The sequence below is a fragment of the Epargyreus clarus genome, unplaced genomic scaffold, assembly GCF_041222505.1.
Source record: "Epargyreus clarus isolate Ecla_fem2 unplaced genomic scaffold, WU_Ecla_fem_2.2 ptg000033l, whole genome shotgun sequence".
Taxonomy (NCBI): Eukaryota; Metazoa; Arthropoda; class Insecta; order Lepidoptera; family Hesperiidae; genus Epargyreus; species Epargyreus clarus.
Window position 1 is genome coordinate 6,129,402 of NW_027332238.1, and position 14,845 is coordinate 6,144,246.

Here is a 14,845-nt window from a genome sequence, read left to right on the forward strand (position 1 = left end):
AAATCTGTAGCGTAAAATGAATATTGTTTCGTAATTTTATTGAAAAATGTAGATAAAAAAATATAATTGGTTTCGCGCCTAAACTGAATTGAGTCACAGATAACATAGAATTAAATTTCACAGATTATTAATTATATTAGACAGAAAGTTATAGATTATAAAAAAATGCTGTCAAATATAGTTGCGGAAAATATAAATAATCTCATTTTTAAATGTCAAATAATATAGATTATAAATTAATTATATTGAAAAAAAATGCAATGGATTGCTTTTTTTTACTTGTAAGTTACAATGTGTGATGACTATCTGCGTGCTATTCTGACTCTCTCCGCGGAGGAGCTAACCAAAGAGAATATAATCATGGAGCTAACGGCGTCGTACTGCCCGGCGGGCGTGCGCGACACGCTGCGGCTGTTCATAGCGCGCCGCCGCGCCGCGCTGCCGCCCGACACGCGCGACGTACTGCAACGACACGCCATTTATACACACTGAGATACCACGATTTAAAAAACACCGACTACGATGCACTTTTCACGATTTTCTGTGTTTTATTTATGTTGTTAAACCATTTCCGAGCACTTTTGTTGAAAATTCAGCTATTTTACGAATAAAATAGCAATTTGTTGATTATAAATCGAACATTGTTTCGTAATTTTGTTGAAATTTGTAGAATGTAGATAAAAAAATTAAATCCGTTTTGCGCCTAAACTAGATTGAGTCACAGATAACACAATCAAATGTCACAGATTAATAATCATATGATTAGACTTCGAAAAAAAATAAAGATAAAAAATCGGTTGTCTGTAAAGTCGGTTTACTGACGATAGTTGAACGTGACAACGTCATATGAAAATACTGATGGAATGGTTGCATTTTTCAAAAGAAATTTGTAAAATAATAATTAATTAATTAATTAATTTTAAACTAATAATTTACTTAACACTATCAACATTTATCAATAGTATGACATAACCTATAAACTCAGTTTCTCAACTTTTGTGTCAATCTAACAATTAATCAATCAATCATAGTTTACGATAATGAAATATCAGTGTACAATTATTTACCTTTATTGTTGTAGTTGTTGTAAATGATAAATGACGAATCTAAGCACTCCATATTTTCACTACAGACACAGCTGACGATACTTTAACCACACGTGTGAACTTGTATTGTGACGCTTTCTTGTTTTTCCAACGCCAAGAACGTTCGAGAAAGACAAAGACAGAGACACAAGCATGCGCCGATTCAATGCGCCTAATTCTCTAGTGCTGCGCGCGCGGCAGACCGATCATAGTTGAGTGGGAGAGAGACGCAAGGCATTCGGCGGGCCTCTCTCTCGTTCGGTGACTCATCGTAACGTTACCGGGCGTTACACTTTTTCATAAGTGACTCCCAGCCGCAACCTAATTTAAGACGTTGTCACGTCAAAAAATTGTTGCCTAATGTAACCGCGGGAAATACCACCACAGATAATAAATCATTATTTTGAATAATATAGATTACTAGCTGGACCCGGCAAACGTTGTGTTGCCATATAAATAAAAAAAATAAGGGTGAACAATCCATATCTTTTATCACAACTTTTTTAATTAGGGATGACTGAGAGTTATAAACGTAGGAGTAGACAAATATAATCAGAAAGCTTCATATCATAAAAGATAGACATATGCTGTTGTGGGATATTTTATGTATAATTTTAAGGAGAACATTTCCGTCATACATAATTTCTGTATAGCTTTAACCATTAAGGTTTCACACGCGACGAAAGCTTAAAAAATTGAGTAACTTCTCCCGTTTTCCCAACATTTCCCATCACTGCTCAGGAGTATGAAAAATAATTGTACCAAGTTTCGTTAAAATCCTTCGCGTATTTTTTGTTTCTATAACGTTTATACGGACAGACAGACAGACAGACAGACAGACCGACAGACAAAAATTTTACTTATTGCATTTTTGGCATCAGTATCGATCCCTAATCAGCCCCTGATAGTTATTTTGGAAATAGATTTCATGTACAGAATTGACCTCTCTACAGATTTATTATAAGTATAGAAGATAAATTATAGTCTATGTTACTCGTGGATAATGTAGCTTTCAAATGGTGAAAGAATTTTTAAAATCGGTCCAGTAGTTTTTGAGCCTATTCATTACAATCAAACAAACAAACAAAGTTTTCCTCTTTATAATATTGGTATACATAAAATGATATTGATTAAAAAATAATGCAATGATTATTTTTGTTTCTTTTTTTTTTACAATAGGGAATATGCATGTGATTTAGATTTGCTTGTTATTTTTTTCCTTGGTACATTACGGTCCTGAAATTACATTTAAACCATTATTTCTTCTTTATTTCGTATTAAATTGTTTAAAACTTTAATCAAAAATCGTAAATTATGCGCGCGAAATTCAAATTTGCAAAACGCATTCCCATTGGTCGAATGGAAAAATGACGTCACTTAGCGTGTTACGATATTTATCGGCGTCAATATTCAAACTGTTTGAGAGAAAAATTGTTTTTGTCTATATTCCTACAGTGTTATTTATTACCTAGTGGGATTTTTCTACATAGTATTATTAGAAATAATCAAGAACAATGATTGAAAGTAGTTTTGTCAAAGCACAATCGGACTATTTACCTAAAATATGCAAAATGAATAAACTCGTTTTATGAATAAGAAAATGAATAAACTGGTATTATTTAATTCAGAAATATTTAATTGATCATAACTTATTTTGTTAATATTTATAATATAGGAGTAGCAGACGAGCATACAGTCCACCTGATGGTAAGTGGCTACTGCCTATCACCTATCTTTATAATATTGTAATATAATAGATTATAATGTATTTTGTGTGTTTCAAATGATAGCCTTTGATGTAGAAGTCGATAAGTACCTAACGAAGTAGTTGATCAATGCAATATTTTAAAATTATTTACCTAAAATTATTGTTTGTTACAGTAAATTCAAATGTTAATGCGATTTTGGAGATACTTTATCTGTTTCCTATAATCTTGCACCACATTTTCCGTATTTTCGCATCTTTTGCAAAGGAAAAAACACTATATAATGTATTTATAGTAGTGGTTTTGCACAATAACTCTAGGAAATATTTATAAAGTGGTTATTTAGCCTTTCCCATGATGTAAATAGCGATGAAACCTGAAAACGTTTAATAATACCTTTATGTGCATACAGTTATCATCATTATCAATACAAATCACGCTACGTGACGTCATTCAAAGAGCGCGTAAAATGGCGGCGTTCAAATGTGTCAAATTTTATTGATACTTTAAATAAATTAAAAAAAAATATTTCAAACACTAATAAAATTGTTTATATTTTTTACTACGTTAAAACGATGTAATAAGTGGTTTAAAATAATAAAATAAAAATGTGCATATTCCCTATTTAGCCCACAATCGTTTTAATTACTTATTTTTTATTGTAAGCTATATTGACGTGACAATATTACGATTGACTTGTTTTGAGTAATTGAAAGCGTTTTGTTTGGATTTCTGTCATAGGTTTCTATCACCATTAAATTTCTTGATTGAAAATGATTCTAAAAATAATTAATGTTTATTTTTAATACTTCAGTAACTTTTGTTATCTGTAGTACCACTCTTAGGCTAAAAAGCAAGATGTCAAGGCTGTAAAAATAAAATTACCAAAATAAATCAATACTCATAATACTCAATAGCTGTCATCGTGAATGTCACTATTTATTTTGAAAATAACCTGTGAGTTTAAAATAATAACCCAAATACACATTTTATTACTATTCTTATAAGAACTACAGTGTGAAATAAGAAGTATATCAACATAAAGGTATTATTGTTACTTTATTTCGAACCGTTAATACATATATTTTGAAACATATTACTTACTTTCCTTTTTTAAATAATTCTAGCATGTTTTCCTTCATTGTTCCTTTAAATAAGAAGTAATATTCATATAAATAAATTAAACACGGAGTATTTCAAGATTGTTTAAATATATATTACATTTTAATTACAAAATTCACTGATAGTTCAGTAAAATTAATTTCGGTTTTTACTTCCCGGATCATTTCTGATAATATGTCTTTAATATGCCCTGAAAAAAGTTTTAAAAGGTATATGAAGTCTATCAAACCAGTTTTGCCCAGCTCAATGGACTAAGGCCTACTCTGAGCGGAGACCCAGGCCCAGTAATCAAATCAAATCAAATTTTTTTTAATTCAAAATAGGTTCTTTACAGAGCACTTTTTGAATGTCAATACAACTACCACCACGTCACAAGGTGTTTCGTTATGGAGAAGAAGATAATGGACAGTAATATATTGTAATCAATTTCTTACAGGTCAACCAAAATGACCGGCACACTTAACATAACCTTACAATTTGGAGGCGGAGCGGAGTTATTATTTGATAAAATAAAAAAAAGGACCGTGGAATTACCGGACCTAAAAAAGTATTTCCCGGACTCCACACACGATAACTGGACCATGAAGGACCTACTCGTGTGGATACGAGAGAACTTGCTGAAAGAGAGGCCTGAATTATTTTTACAGGTAATGTGTTTGGAATTGAACCTGGTACTCTAGTGGACTTTGTCACCAAACTCTCATATAAGTTATAATGTGCTTTTTTTTTATAATATAGGAATAGCAGACGAGCATGCAGTCCACATGATAAGTGGCTACTGCCTCCCATGGACATCCGTAATCAACCCCAGATAGGATTAGATATTCCTACCTGAGGTCGGCCACAGATGCGCCGTTACCCCTGAGGACTAAGCTGGAACGCCTCGGAAAAGTCTTGTCTCCCTTACCACACCCTTCAAACCGGAACACAGCAGCGCCTAACACTGCTGTTATTAGGTAGAAATAGGTGTGGCGGTGGTGCCGCCGGAGTCGAACCACAAAGGGTTCTACCAGCTTCAAAGCAAAAAAGCATTAAAGCTTCTTTGAGGTCGTGAAGATGAAGTGAGATGGTAGAAACAAAAGTTCAACTGAGGATGCTCCAATGCCATACACACTGCTTAATAACAGCTGTGAAGCGCTGCTGATAATGGATACATAGTTCTCCGAGGTATTTTAACTTAGGGGTAATGGTGCAACTGTAGCCAACCTCAATTGGGAAACTAATTTTATCTGGGGCTGATTACAGATGTTCATGGACGGCAGTAGCAACTTCCCATCATTCCATCGTATGCTACTCGTATATTATAAAAAAAAGGTTGTCTGTAAAGTCGGTTTACCGACGATGGTTGAATGTGACAACTTCATAAGAAAATACTGATGGATTTATTGCATTTTTCAAAAGAAAATTTTAATTTTATTGGTTTGATAGATATTTTGTATGGATATAGATGAGGTAAATACGTGGAGGCCGTTTGTGCCTCTTTGTCGCTCGTTCCGCGCTCTCGCTTGCACTTCAAGCCTTAAATGGAACGCCTCAGAGCGAGGTAACGCCGCATGAGTCATGTTTTTTGGTGCATGCATCCGGCTCCATCGAATTATAAGACATTGTCACGTTAAAAATTACAAAGGTATTGAATGAGCAGTCTACCTGATCTCACTGCAGTATATACATCTGTAACCAACTCCATATAGAGCAAGTTCTACCCGAAGCCGATCACAGACGTTTCACTGCTTCTGAGGACTAAGATGCTGCCTCATATGCTTTACACTAGAAATAGGAGTGACGGTACCTCTTTGATTGAACCATACTGATCTTACCACATTTTATTTTTTATTAGAAATCTTTTATTATTCTTCTCAGAAATTTAATTACTTTATTGTTTCCAGGGAGACTCCGTAAGGCCGGGGATTTTGGTTTTAATCAACGATGCCGACTGGGAATTATTCGGGGAATTAAAGTACGAGATACAAGACCGGGACAACGTAATGTTCATATCTACATTACATGGTGGATAAATAAACGATTTGTAATAAAAATGATTTATTTTTAAAAGAACACCTCAAAGAGCCAAAATAATTTTAACAATTATAATGTATTTAACATATTATAAAGATTAAAGGAACCATTTTTATAGCAAAGCTTAAAGGAACCATTTTTATAGCAATTTTAACAATTATAATGTATTTAACATATTATAAAGCTTAAAGGAAGCATTTTTTATAGCAAAAACTTCAGAACGAAATATTTACGAAAAGAAATATTTTTGACATCTTAGTAAGCATTGCAATCATTTTTGTTATTGAGATGACAATAATACAGTTTAAATTTGTGAATACTGTAACAAAAGCTTTGGTAGCTAATAGAATTTATCGTTTGATTATAGATTATCGAAACTGGCTGTTATTTGGAGAGAAATTGAATATTACTTTATATTGAGACAAAAAATATAAGAAGGGATATTTTGAGTTAAGGACATTGTGAGAAAGTTCATTTTCAGATAAGGACAATATGAGCAGAGTCTAAACGCAAAATAATAAGTGGTCAGTTAAGTTATTTTAACTGATTTTATCATAGAATCGTCGTAAATTTAATACGATTTTATGTAATCCTTATTTATTTTGGAAATCCTCGTAATGCTCATCCTGGATTTGATGGTCCTGGAGGAACTGAATTGGCTAGGTTTATTATGTGGGCCGATCCCGGCGGCACTGCAATGCCGGGCCGACCCGCGACGGGAGTGGAGCGAGCCCCGAACATCCCGTCAAGTCACAAAAATCAGTTTAATATACTGGTCCCGACGTGCGGGAACTTTCAGATATTAAGCTGAAAAGAACAGATACTACACTTTGATCTTAGCCAAAAGGCCGAGAAGCGATACATTATTCGAAGTCCCGCGAGCCTTTATACAAGCCACGTCGAGTTCTCAACAGCGTGATTCAGAAATCAGAGGTAAAATGTTGTAGCGACACCTAGTGTAAAGTATGTGAACTAAGTAACTACACTGCGAGCTTTATCGCTAGATGGCGGTCTATCCTATTATCACTCACAAGGTATTAACTATAATAATAATACAATGAATAAAACGATAACTTTTATATTAATAAACAAAAACATCATAAAATAATTTTAAAACAAAAAAAATACACTATGTAATAGTCAGCCTACATACAAAATTGAATTACATGCCTATTATGTATTAATGCTCATATTGTTTTTTATACTTAATTAAAATAAGGGCATTACTTTTCTACTTTTTCTAAAAAACCTTTTAATATTTATTTTTATTCCGTCAATGACAATAATCATCATGAGAAAAGACATTTTGAGAAAAATATTTCGAATAAAAGGACAATTTGAGATAAGGACATTTTGCAAAAATACAACTTGAGATAAGGACTTTTTGAGAAAAGGACATTTCGAGATAAGAACTTTCTGTAATTTAATAAAAAAATTAACTGAATAATTTGTATTAATTTTAAATTCCTACATCTGCACATTAATTGTAAGGCAGAACCATAGGGCGGAACGAAGTTCGCCGGGTAAGCTAGTTATCTATACTTATAATAAATCTTTAGAGAGGTTAATTCTGTACATGAAATATATTTCCAAAATAACTATCAGGGGGTGATAGGGGTGCCAAAAATGCAATCAGTAAAATTTTTGTCTGTCTGTATAACCGTTATAGAAACAAAAACTACTCGACGGATTTTAACGAAACTTGGTACAATTACTTTTCATACTCCTGGGCTGGTTATAGTATACTTTTCATCACGCTACAATCAATAGGAGCAGAGCAGTGAAGGGAATTGTTGGGAAAATGTGAGAAGTTACTCCATTTTTTAAGCTTCCGTCGCGTGCGCAACCTTAATGGTTAAAGCTACACAGAAATCATGGATGACGGAAATGTTCTCCTTAATATTATATAAAATAATATCCCACTACAGCCTAAACATTTTTTTATTTATATGGCAACACAACATTTGCCGGGTCAGCTAAGTATTCTATATAACTCAATAGGGACTAAAAGTTTATATTTAAAATATTTTGTTAATAGTAGTAATATCCCCCAGTTTTTACCTTTTGGCCACGGAACCCTAAAAAAACTTAAAAAAATTCAAAACCGAAAATCCCGAGCCTTAAGTTGATATCAAAATAAATGTCTAATTAATATTTCAAATACACACATGACTAACTTAATTTGTCAGATTTTAAGCCAATTATGTACCAGAGGGTTACGAAGGGTTGAACAAGGGTTGCTATACAAAGGGGTGCGTAATATTATATCAAAAATATGATCTGTACTCTAATTCGATTTTGGCATTTTGTAATAAATTTTTGTGCAATAAAAATGAATGCATGTAATACGGTTCCGTGTTCGATCTCCGGCCAGACATCTAAATGATGAGTAACAACTTCAAAATAATATATTTCTTTTTCAAAATATACCCTTTGTGGTTTTTCGGTGGCACCACCGCCACACCTATTTCTGTTATAACAGCAGTGTAGCGCTGATGTGTTCTGGTTTGAAATGTGAGGTAAGGGAGACATACTTTATTTAGTTCTCAAAGATAGTGGCACATCTGTAGCTGACCTCAGGTAGGAATCTAATCTTATCTGGGGTTGATAACAGATGTTTATACGGCAGTAACCACTTACCACCATGTGGGCTGAATGCTCGTCTGCTACTCCAACTTTATATAAAAAAAATCATTTGCAGGGCTTAATCTCTGTTATTAGGCAGTAGTAGATGTAGTAGGGCGGTCACCACGCGTCGCCACGCTATACGATGGTATATATATACAGTCTATATGCAGTAGTGTGTACGGTGTGGCGACGCGTCGCCATGCGCAATCGACTGTGGGAGAGAATCGCACAGTCGATTATTATATTATTAGATATCTTGATAATGTTATGTCCAATACTTTTGTAACATACTTCAGTTACCATCGACCAATTGTCACAGTAATACCGTCCTCAGAGGCAACATCGAATATAACTATTACCGAAGTTACTGATTAAACGAATTAAGTAGTCACGATTTGAAATAAATTCGTAATTTTTTGTATTTAATGAAAATAAATGTTTATTCAATAAATAGTCATCGTTATCTGGAAAAAATCGTAATATTTTATTTTATCATTATGACATATTTAGTTCCTATCACAATATGTTCTTTTCTGCATATTACTTTTACAAAATAATGTCGATGTTTCACATATGCCAGGCGTCCCGTGACGGCTCACATTTTTTGTTATTATCACCTTATTATTATTATCATGTTGTTATTATTATTAACACGCCTCATATGTAAGTGAAAGTTAAAAGAAAAAAATAACAAAAAAATACAACCGACTTCAATATGAGCGCCGAGTTCAGAATTATGTACTAAAATTTATTTGAATTATTTTTTACTTTGTAGTGACATAGAAGTCGATTAAAAAAATTTCACCCTTTTGCGGTGACATACTAACGTTTATAATAATATAATATATAAATAAAAATACTTAATGGAAAAACTTACAAACGCACTAGTCGCTCCTACGATTTTTGAAAGTTCCCCATTCCTCTGGTCTGCCATCATCAGACCCTGATTTCCTTATAATTCGACCACCTTGAAAATATATTTTTCTAACTAAAAAAAAATCATCAGAATCGGTTTATAAATGACGAAGTTTTCTGCGAACAAACATAAAAAAAATATATGTACAGTCGAATTGAGAAACCTCCTCCTTTTTTGAAGTCGGTTAAAAACTATCAAATTAAAGAAGGCTAAATGTTAACTAACTACTATAATTTAGAACAGCTTAACATGTGAAGTCTAAATAAGCCATACTAAAAGGTGGCTTAACCTACTTGACATAGAGTTATCACTGATCCCAAACTTATACCAACAATGCAGACACGATCCGTATTTTCGTACGAAGTTTCGGGCTGACGTTACGAAGTTTCGGACGGGTTTATTTATTGAACGATTTTTTTTCATATTTAAAAATAAAAACGAGAGTCTATTATTAATTTATTTCATTACATATATTTTTATTTAATTTAGACATAGTCCATATTTTGTAAGTATTTACATTGTTCTTAAAAACCTATGTTAGTAAAATTTGTCATAAATAAAAAAAACCTCTGATGTCTGTCCGTCTGTCCTGTGACATAGAGCCCTGTGGCTCTATCTCTTAAACCGTAATAGATAGACACTTCATTTTAGGGTTCCGTACCCAAAGGGTAAAAACGGAACCCTATTACTCATCATCATCAACAACCCATTGCTGTCCCACTGCTGGGCACGGGTCTCCTCCCATAATGAGAAGGATTAGGCCATAGTCCACCGCGCTGGCCAAGTTGGTAAACTTCACATACCTTCGAGATTTTTTTTTATTAATCTCTCGGGTATGCAGGTTCCCTCACGATGTTTTCCTTCACCATTTAGCAAGTGATAATTAATTTCTGATACGCACATAACTTTGAAAAATCAGAGGTGCCTGGGATTTGAACCTCGGACCCCTCGATCGATTGGCCGAGTTTCTTAACCACTAGGCTATCACTGCCTATTACTAAGCCTCCGTCATTATTACGTTTGCCCGTCTGTCCGTCTGTCACGGGGCTCTATCTCTTAAACCGTGATAGATAGACACTTAATTTTTAGGGTTACGTATTCAAAGGGTAAAAACGGAGCTCTATTACTAAGCCTCCGCTGTCTGTCCGTCTGTCATAGGGCTCTATCTCTTGAACCGCAATAGATAGACACTTGATTTTTTTTACAGCGTATATAAAAAAAAAAAACAAAAAACAAAAAAGTTGAAAATAAATTAGGTATTAATAGAAGATATCGATGTTTTTTGGTTTTGAGTATAATTTAAAAAAAAACGCTTTTACACTCATAGCCCCACACTAGGATTCCCTGTGTCGTGGGTGCCATGACACACACAGATATAGACACAAACACGCAGACCCAAAACAGATATCCAAATTAAAAATCTTTTAGGTATGAAAATCTTTTAGGTATGTAAAAATCTTTTAGGTTTCACGATATTGTGAAGTGATAATTAATTTCTAATACGCACATAATTTTGAAAAATCAATGCTCGGGATTTGAACCTGGGACCCCTGAGAGGTAGAGTTTCATCCACCAGGCTATCACGTACAACCTAATGGACTCTGGCTTAACCCTTCTCATTCTGAGAGGAGACCCATGCCCAGCAGTGGGATAGTAACGGGTTGACCATTACTATGGTATAGTCCGCGTAAAACTGCTAGTCCGCTCTGAATATAGAAATAAAATGCGTCGCCATAGCAAATTGTATGACTACACCTGCTCGCAACAATTTTAGAGCGGACTAGCAGTTTGGCGCGGACTATACATTTGTCTTAATTTTACCTCAAAAATATCTTTAATATTCTAAATTCTAATATTTTGAAAAAATGGATGTGGCCGCAGCATCCCTTACACTAGAACCACTTAACCCTTAGACAATAAATGTAATAATACTTCAAAGGGCTTGCACTTGGCATTAAGGGTTGAAACCTTTAGGGTAGACGCTGTGGGGCGATATTGTCCTAAATCAAAGATTTTGAGGTATTTTGATTAATGAAATGAAATGAAATGAAATGAAATGAAATGAAATATATTTTATTTTTTTGTATAGGCCAACGGCGGCACTTACAAATTGTCAGTTACAATATTTTCTTAAACTACTACCGGATCGGAACGCGACCTCTACTGAGAAGATCCGGTAAGAAACTCAGTGGGTTTGTCTTTTTTAATTTTAAAAATAATTATTCTCTTTTTATTTTATTTTTTTTAAATGCCATTATTTTTACATATAATTAATAAAGCGTTAGCTCCAGTATCTTGCTTTACATTTATCTAAAAAAAAGAAGTTTGTAGGTAGAAGGTAGGTAGGTTCTACTAAGGTAGAAGCCTGTAATTAATGCCAAAAGGCGATGGTGTTAAGTGTTTAGAGGGTTCGATTCTCGGGTAAGAAAAAAAAAAATGATTTAAATACATTTACTTACAGTCATTTAAGTAACGTTATTAATAAAAAGGTTATAATTTTGCAATTGCATAGTCTAGATTTAGATTTATTTATTTATTGTCAAACAGAACGGTTTCGCAGAACCAATTATATTAATTGACACACACAAATTAAATCTATACTAATATTATAAAGAGGAAAACTTTGTTTGTTTGGTTGTAATGAATAGGCTCCGAAACTACTGGACCGATTTTAAAATTCTTTCACCATTCGAAAGCTACATTATCCACGAGTAACATAGGCTATATTTTATATGAAATATATTTGATAAATAGATTTTGAGGCGGTACAAAGTTTGCCGGGTCAGCTAGTGTGTGTATATATAAAACAATTTGATGTCGACATAAAGAATAAATAAAAATAAAATAATAATATAGTACATCTTCAATTTAAAATTAATAATTACAAAAATAAAAAATAATCTTTAAAAAATTAAAATTGATAACAGAATTAGTCTAGTTGAAACGCAGAGTCAATCGAATGGTCCGAGGTTCAATTCCCAGGCACCTCTGATTTTTCAAAAGTTATGTGCGTATTATAAATTCTAACGGTGAAGGAAAATATCGTGTGAAAATCTACATACCTGAAAAATTAAAAAAAAATGTCAAAGGTATGTGAAGTCTACCAATATGCACTTGTCCAGCGCGGTGGACTATGGCCTAATCCTCATTCTGAGAAGAGACCCGTGCCCAGCAGTGGGACAATAATGGGTTGTTGTTGATGATGATGATGATGATGTGCGTATTAGAAATTAATTAACAGTTGTTTTAACGGTGAAGGAAAACATCGTGAAGAAATGTGCCTATCTAAGAAATCGTAAATAGAAAAGTTTTTAAATCTATGTGAAGTCTACCAATACGCACTTGTCCAGCGCGGTGGACTATGGCCTAATCCTTCTCATTCTGAGAGGAGACCCGTGCCCAGCAGTGGGACAGTGATGGGACGACGAAGAGATAGATTCATGACAAAAGTCTAAAGAAGCCTACGTTGCTACGTAGCTACGACGTAGACATCTACAAACAATTTCCGTAGATCTCTACGTCGTAGGCAGTACACACTTTTATAATATAAAATGTCCCCTTAATAAATAGTAGAACCCTTTGTGCGTCGATTCCGGCACCACTGCCACACCTATTTCTGTTATAACAGCAGTGTAGCGCTGCTGTGTTCTGGTTTGAAGTGTGGTAAGAGACATACTTATCTGAGGCGTTTTAACTTAATCCTTAAGAAGTAGAAGAAGAAGTAGTTCTGAAGGTGGTAGAACTCTTTGTGGTTCGACTCTGGCGGCACCACCGACACACCTATTTATGCCTTATAACAGCAGTGTTAGGCGCTGGTGTGTTTCGTTTTGAAGGGTGTGGTAAGGGAGATATACTTTTCCAAGGCGTTCTAACTTGGTCCTCAGGGGTAGCAGCGCATCTGTGACCGACCTCAGGTAGGACTCTTATCTGGGGTTGATTACAGATGTCAATACGGCAGTAGCCACTTACCATCAGGTGGACTGCATGCTCGTCTGCTACTGCTATATTACAAAATGTTTTCGTACATAATAATTCCAAATTTCAGTTGAATCGGTTAAGTATTAGTTAAAAAATTAGTTACATTATTAAACCCCATACTAACGCATCTAAATAAGATTTTAGAACAATAACATTATAAGCACACACATAAACACACATAAAGCAGTGATAGCCTAGTGGTTAAGAAACGCGGCCTCTCGATCGAGGGGTCCGAGGTTCAAATCCCAGGCACGCACCTCTGATTTTCAAATTTACGTGCGTATTAGAAATTAATTATTACTTGCTCAAACGGTGAAGGAAAACATCGTGAGGAAACCTGCATACCTGAGAGACATATAAAAAAAAAAATCTCAAAGGTATGTGAAGTCTACCAATACGCACTTGTCCAGCGCGGTGGACTATGGACTAATCCTTCTCATTATGAGAGGAGACCCGTGCCCAGCAGTGGGACACAGTAATGGGTTGATGATGATGACATTATTTATAATTATACCAACTAAAAACATAACTAATGTAAGTTCACTATTCCTGAAAGACTATTTTCTATAAAGATTCAATGACAACGTCTTTATTTATTTTCTCTGAAAATAATTCATTCTGTGATAACTTATTCTCTAAAGATATACCGAATAGCAGATATTACCGAATAGCTTATGCAACACTGTTTTTATGACATACATGAATATTTCCAATGTACAGAATAAAAATGACATGTAATAATTTAATACGACTTAACTTTTTTTAATTTTATTTTTTATGTTTTCCTAATTTTTTTTTCAATTTGACATGATTTCACACCATTGTAATGGTAGAATGTACGAATTTCTATTGCTGTAACTATGTTTGTGTACTACATTCTTGCAATAAATAAATTTCAATAAAAAAATGATATAATATCCTTCTTTCTCTTTATATAGTTTCCCGCTAGACTGCTACTCACCAGCAATGAAATACTTAGACTCTTATTAATACAACATAATTAGAATGTATTGTAATGAAAATATATCCTTACACCATAGATTAGTAAAGATTACTCACTCCTAACAAGAAAATGTACCCAGTTTTGACAATTGAAATAGTTGCGTAAAAAAGTTTTGCCACGTCTCCGTGCTAAAATGTCCCTAAAATATTTGAAATAATTATCTATTTATTACGTAAATTACGTAATTATTACGTAAATTAGTTATTTATTCTTAAATTTAAACGTAAATTTTCTCTAAAAATGTTTTTATTTGTCAAGGATTCAAAAAAGAACTTACTAAAATAAGCCGTTTGTGGCTTTATTCAATTTCAAGGCGGCGAAGTATCTTTACTAATCCATCCCTTACACTATTAAGTAAATTAATAATAAAATCTATCATCCATTGTTAAAA

General features: G+C 33.8%; 1 protein-coding gene and 1 non-coding gene across 2 annotated transcripts; one reads left to right on the forward strand and one right to left on the reverse strand.

Annotated features, from left to right (window-relative positions):
• Window positions 1–3,682: 3,682 nt before the first annotated feature.
• On the forward strand, window positions 3,683–5,949 carry Urm1 (Ubiquitin-related modifier 1). Its single transcript, XM_073090926.1, has 3 exons — window positions 3,683–3,836; window positions 4,350–4,560; window positions 5,800–5,949. The coding sequence occupies exons 2-3, from the start codon at window positions 4,360–4,362 to the stop codon at window positions 5,926–5,928; spliced, it is 330 nt and encodes a 109-aa protein (XP_072947027.1). The 5' UTR covers window positions 3,683–3,836; window positions 4,350–4,359; the 3' UTR covers window positions 5,929–5,949.
• Window positions 5,950–6,596: 647 nt separating this feature from the next.
• On the reverse strand, window positions 6,597–6,789 carry LOC140755698 (U2 spliceosomal RNA). Its single transcript, XR_012103832.1, has one exon. It is a non-coding gene; the product is annotated as a U2 spliceosomal RNA (small nuclear RNA).
• Window positions 6,790–14,845: the final 8,056 nt, after the last annotated feature.

Excerpts from the sequence above, each read along its gene's own strand:
- Urm1 (XM_073090926.1), top strand. The coding sequence starts at position 4,360 with ATGACCGGCACACTTAACATAACCTTACAATTTGGAGGCGGAGCGGAG. Across the intron at positions 4,561-5,799 it reads GGCCTGAATTATTTTTACAG|GGAGACTCCGTAAGGCCGGG; the intron begins GTAATGTGTTTG and ends TATTGTTTCCAG.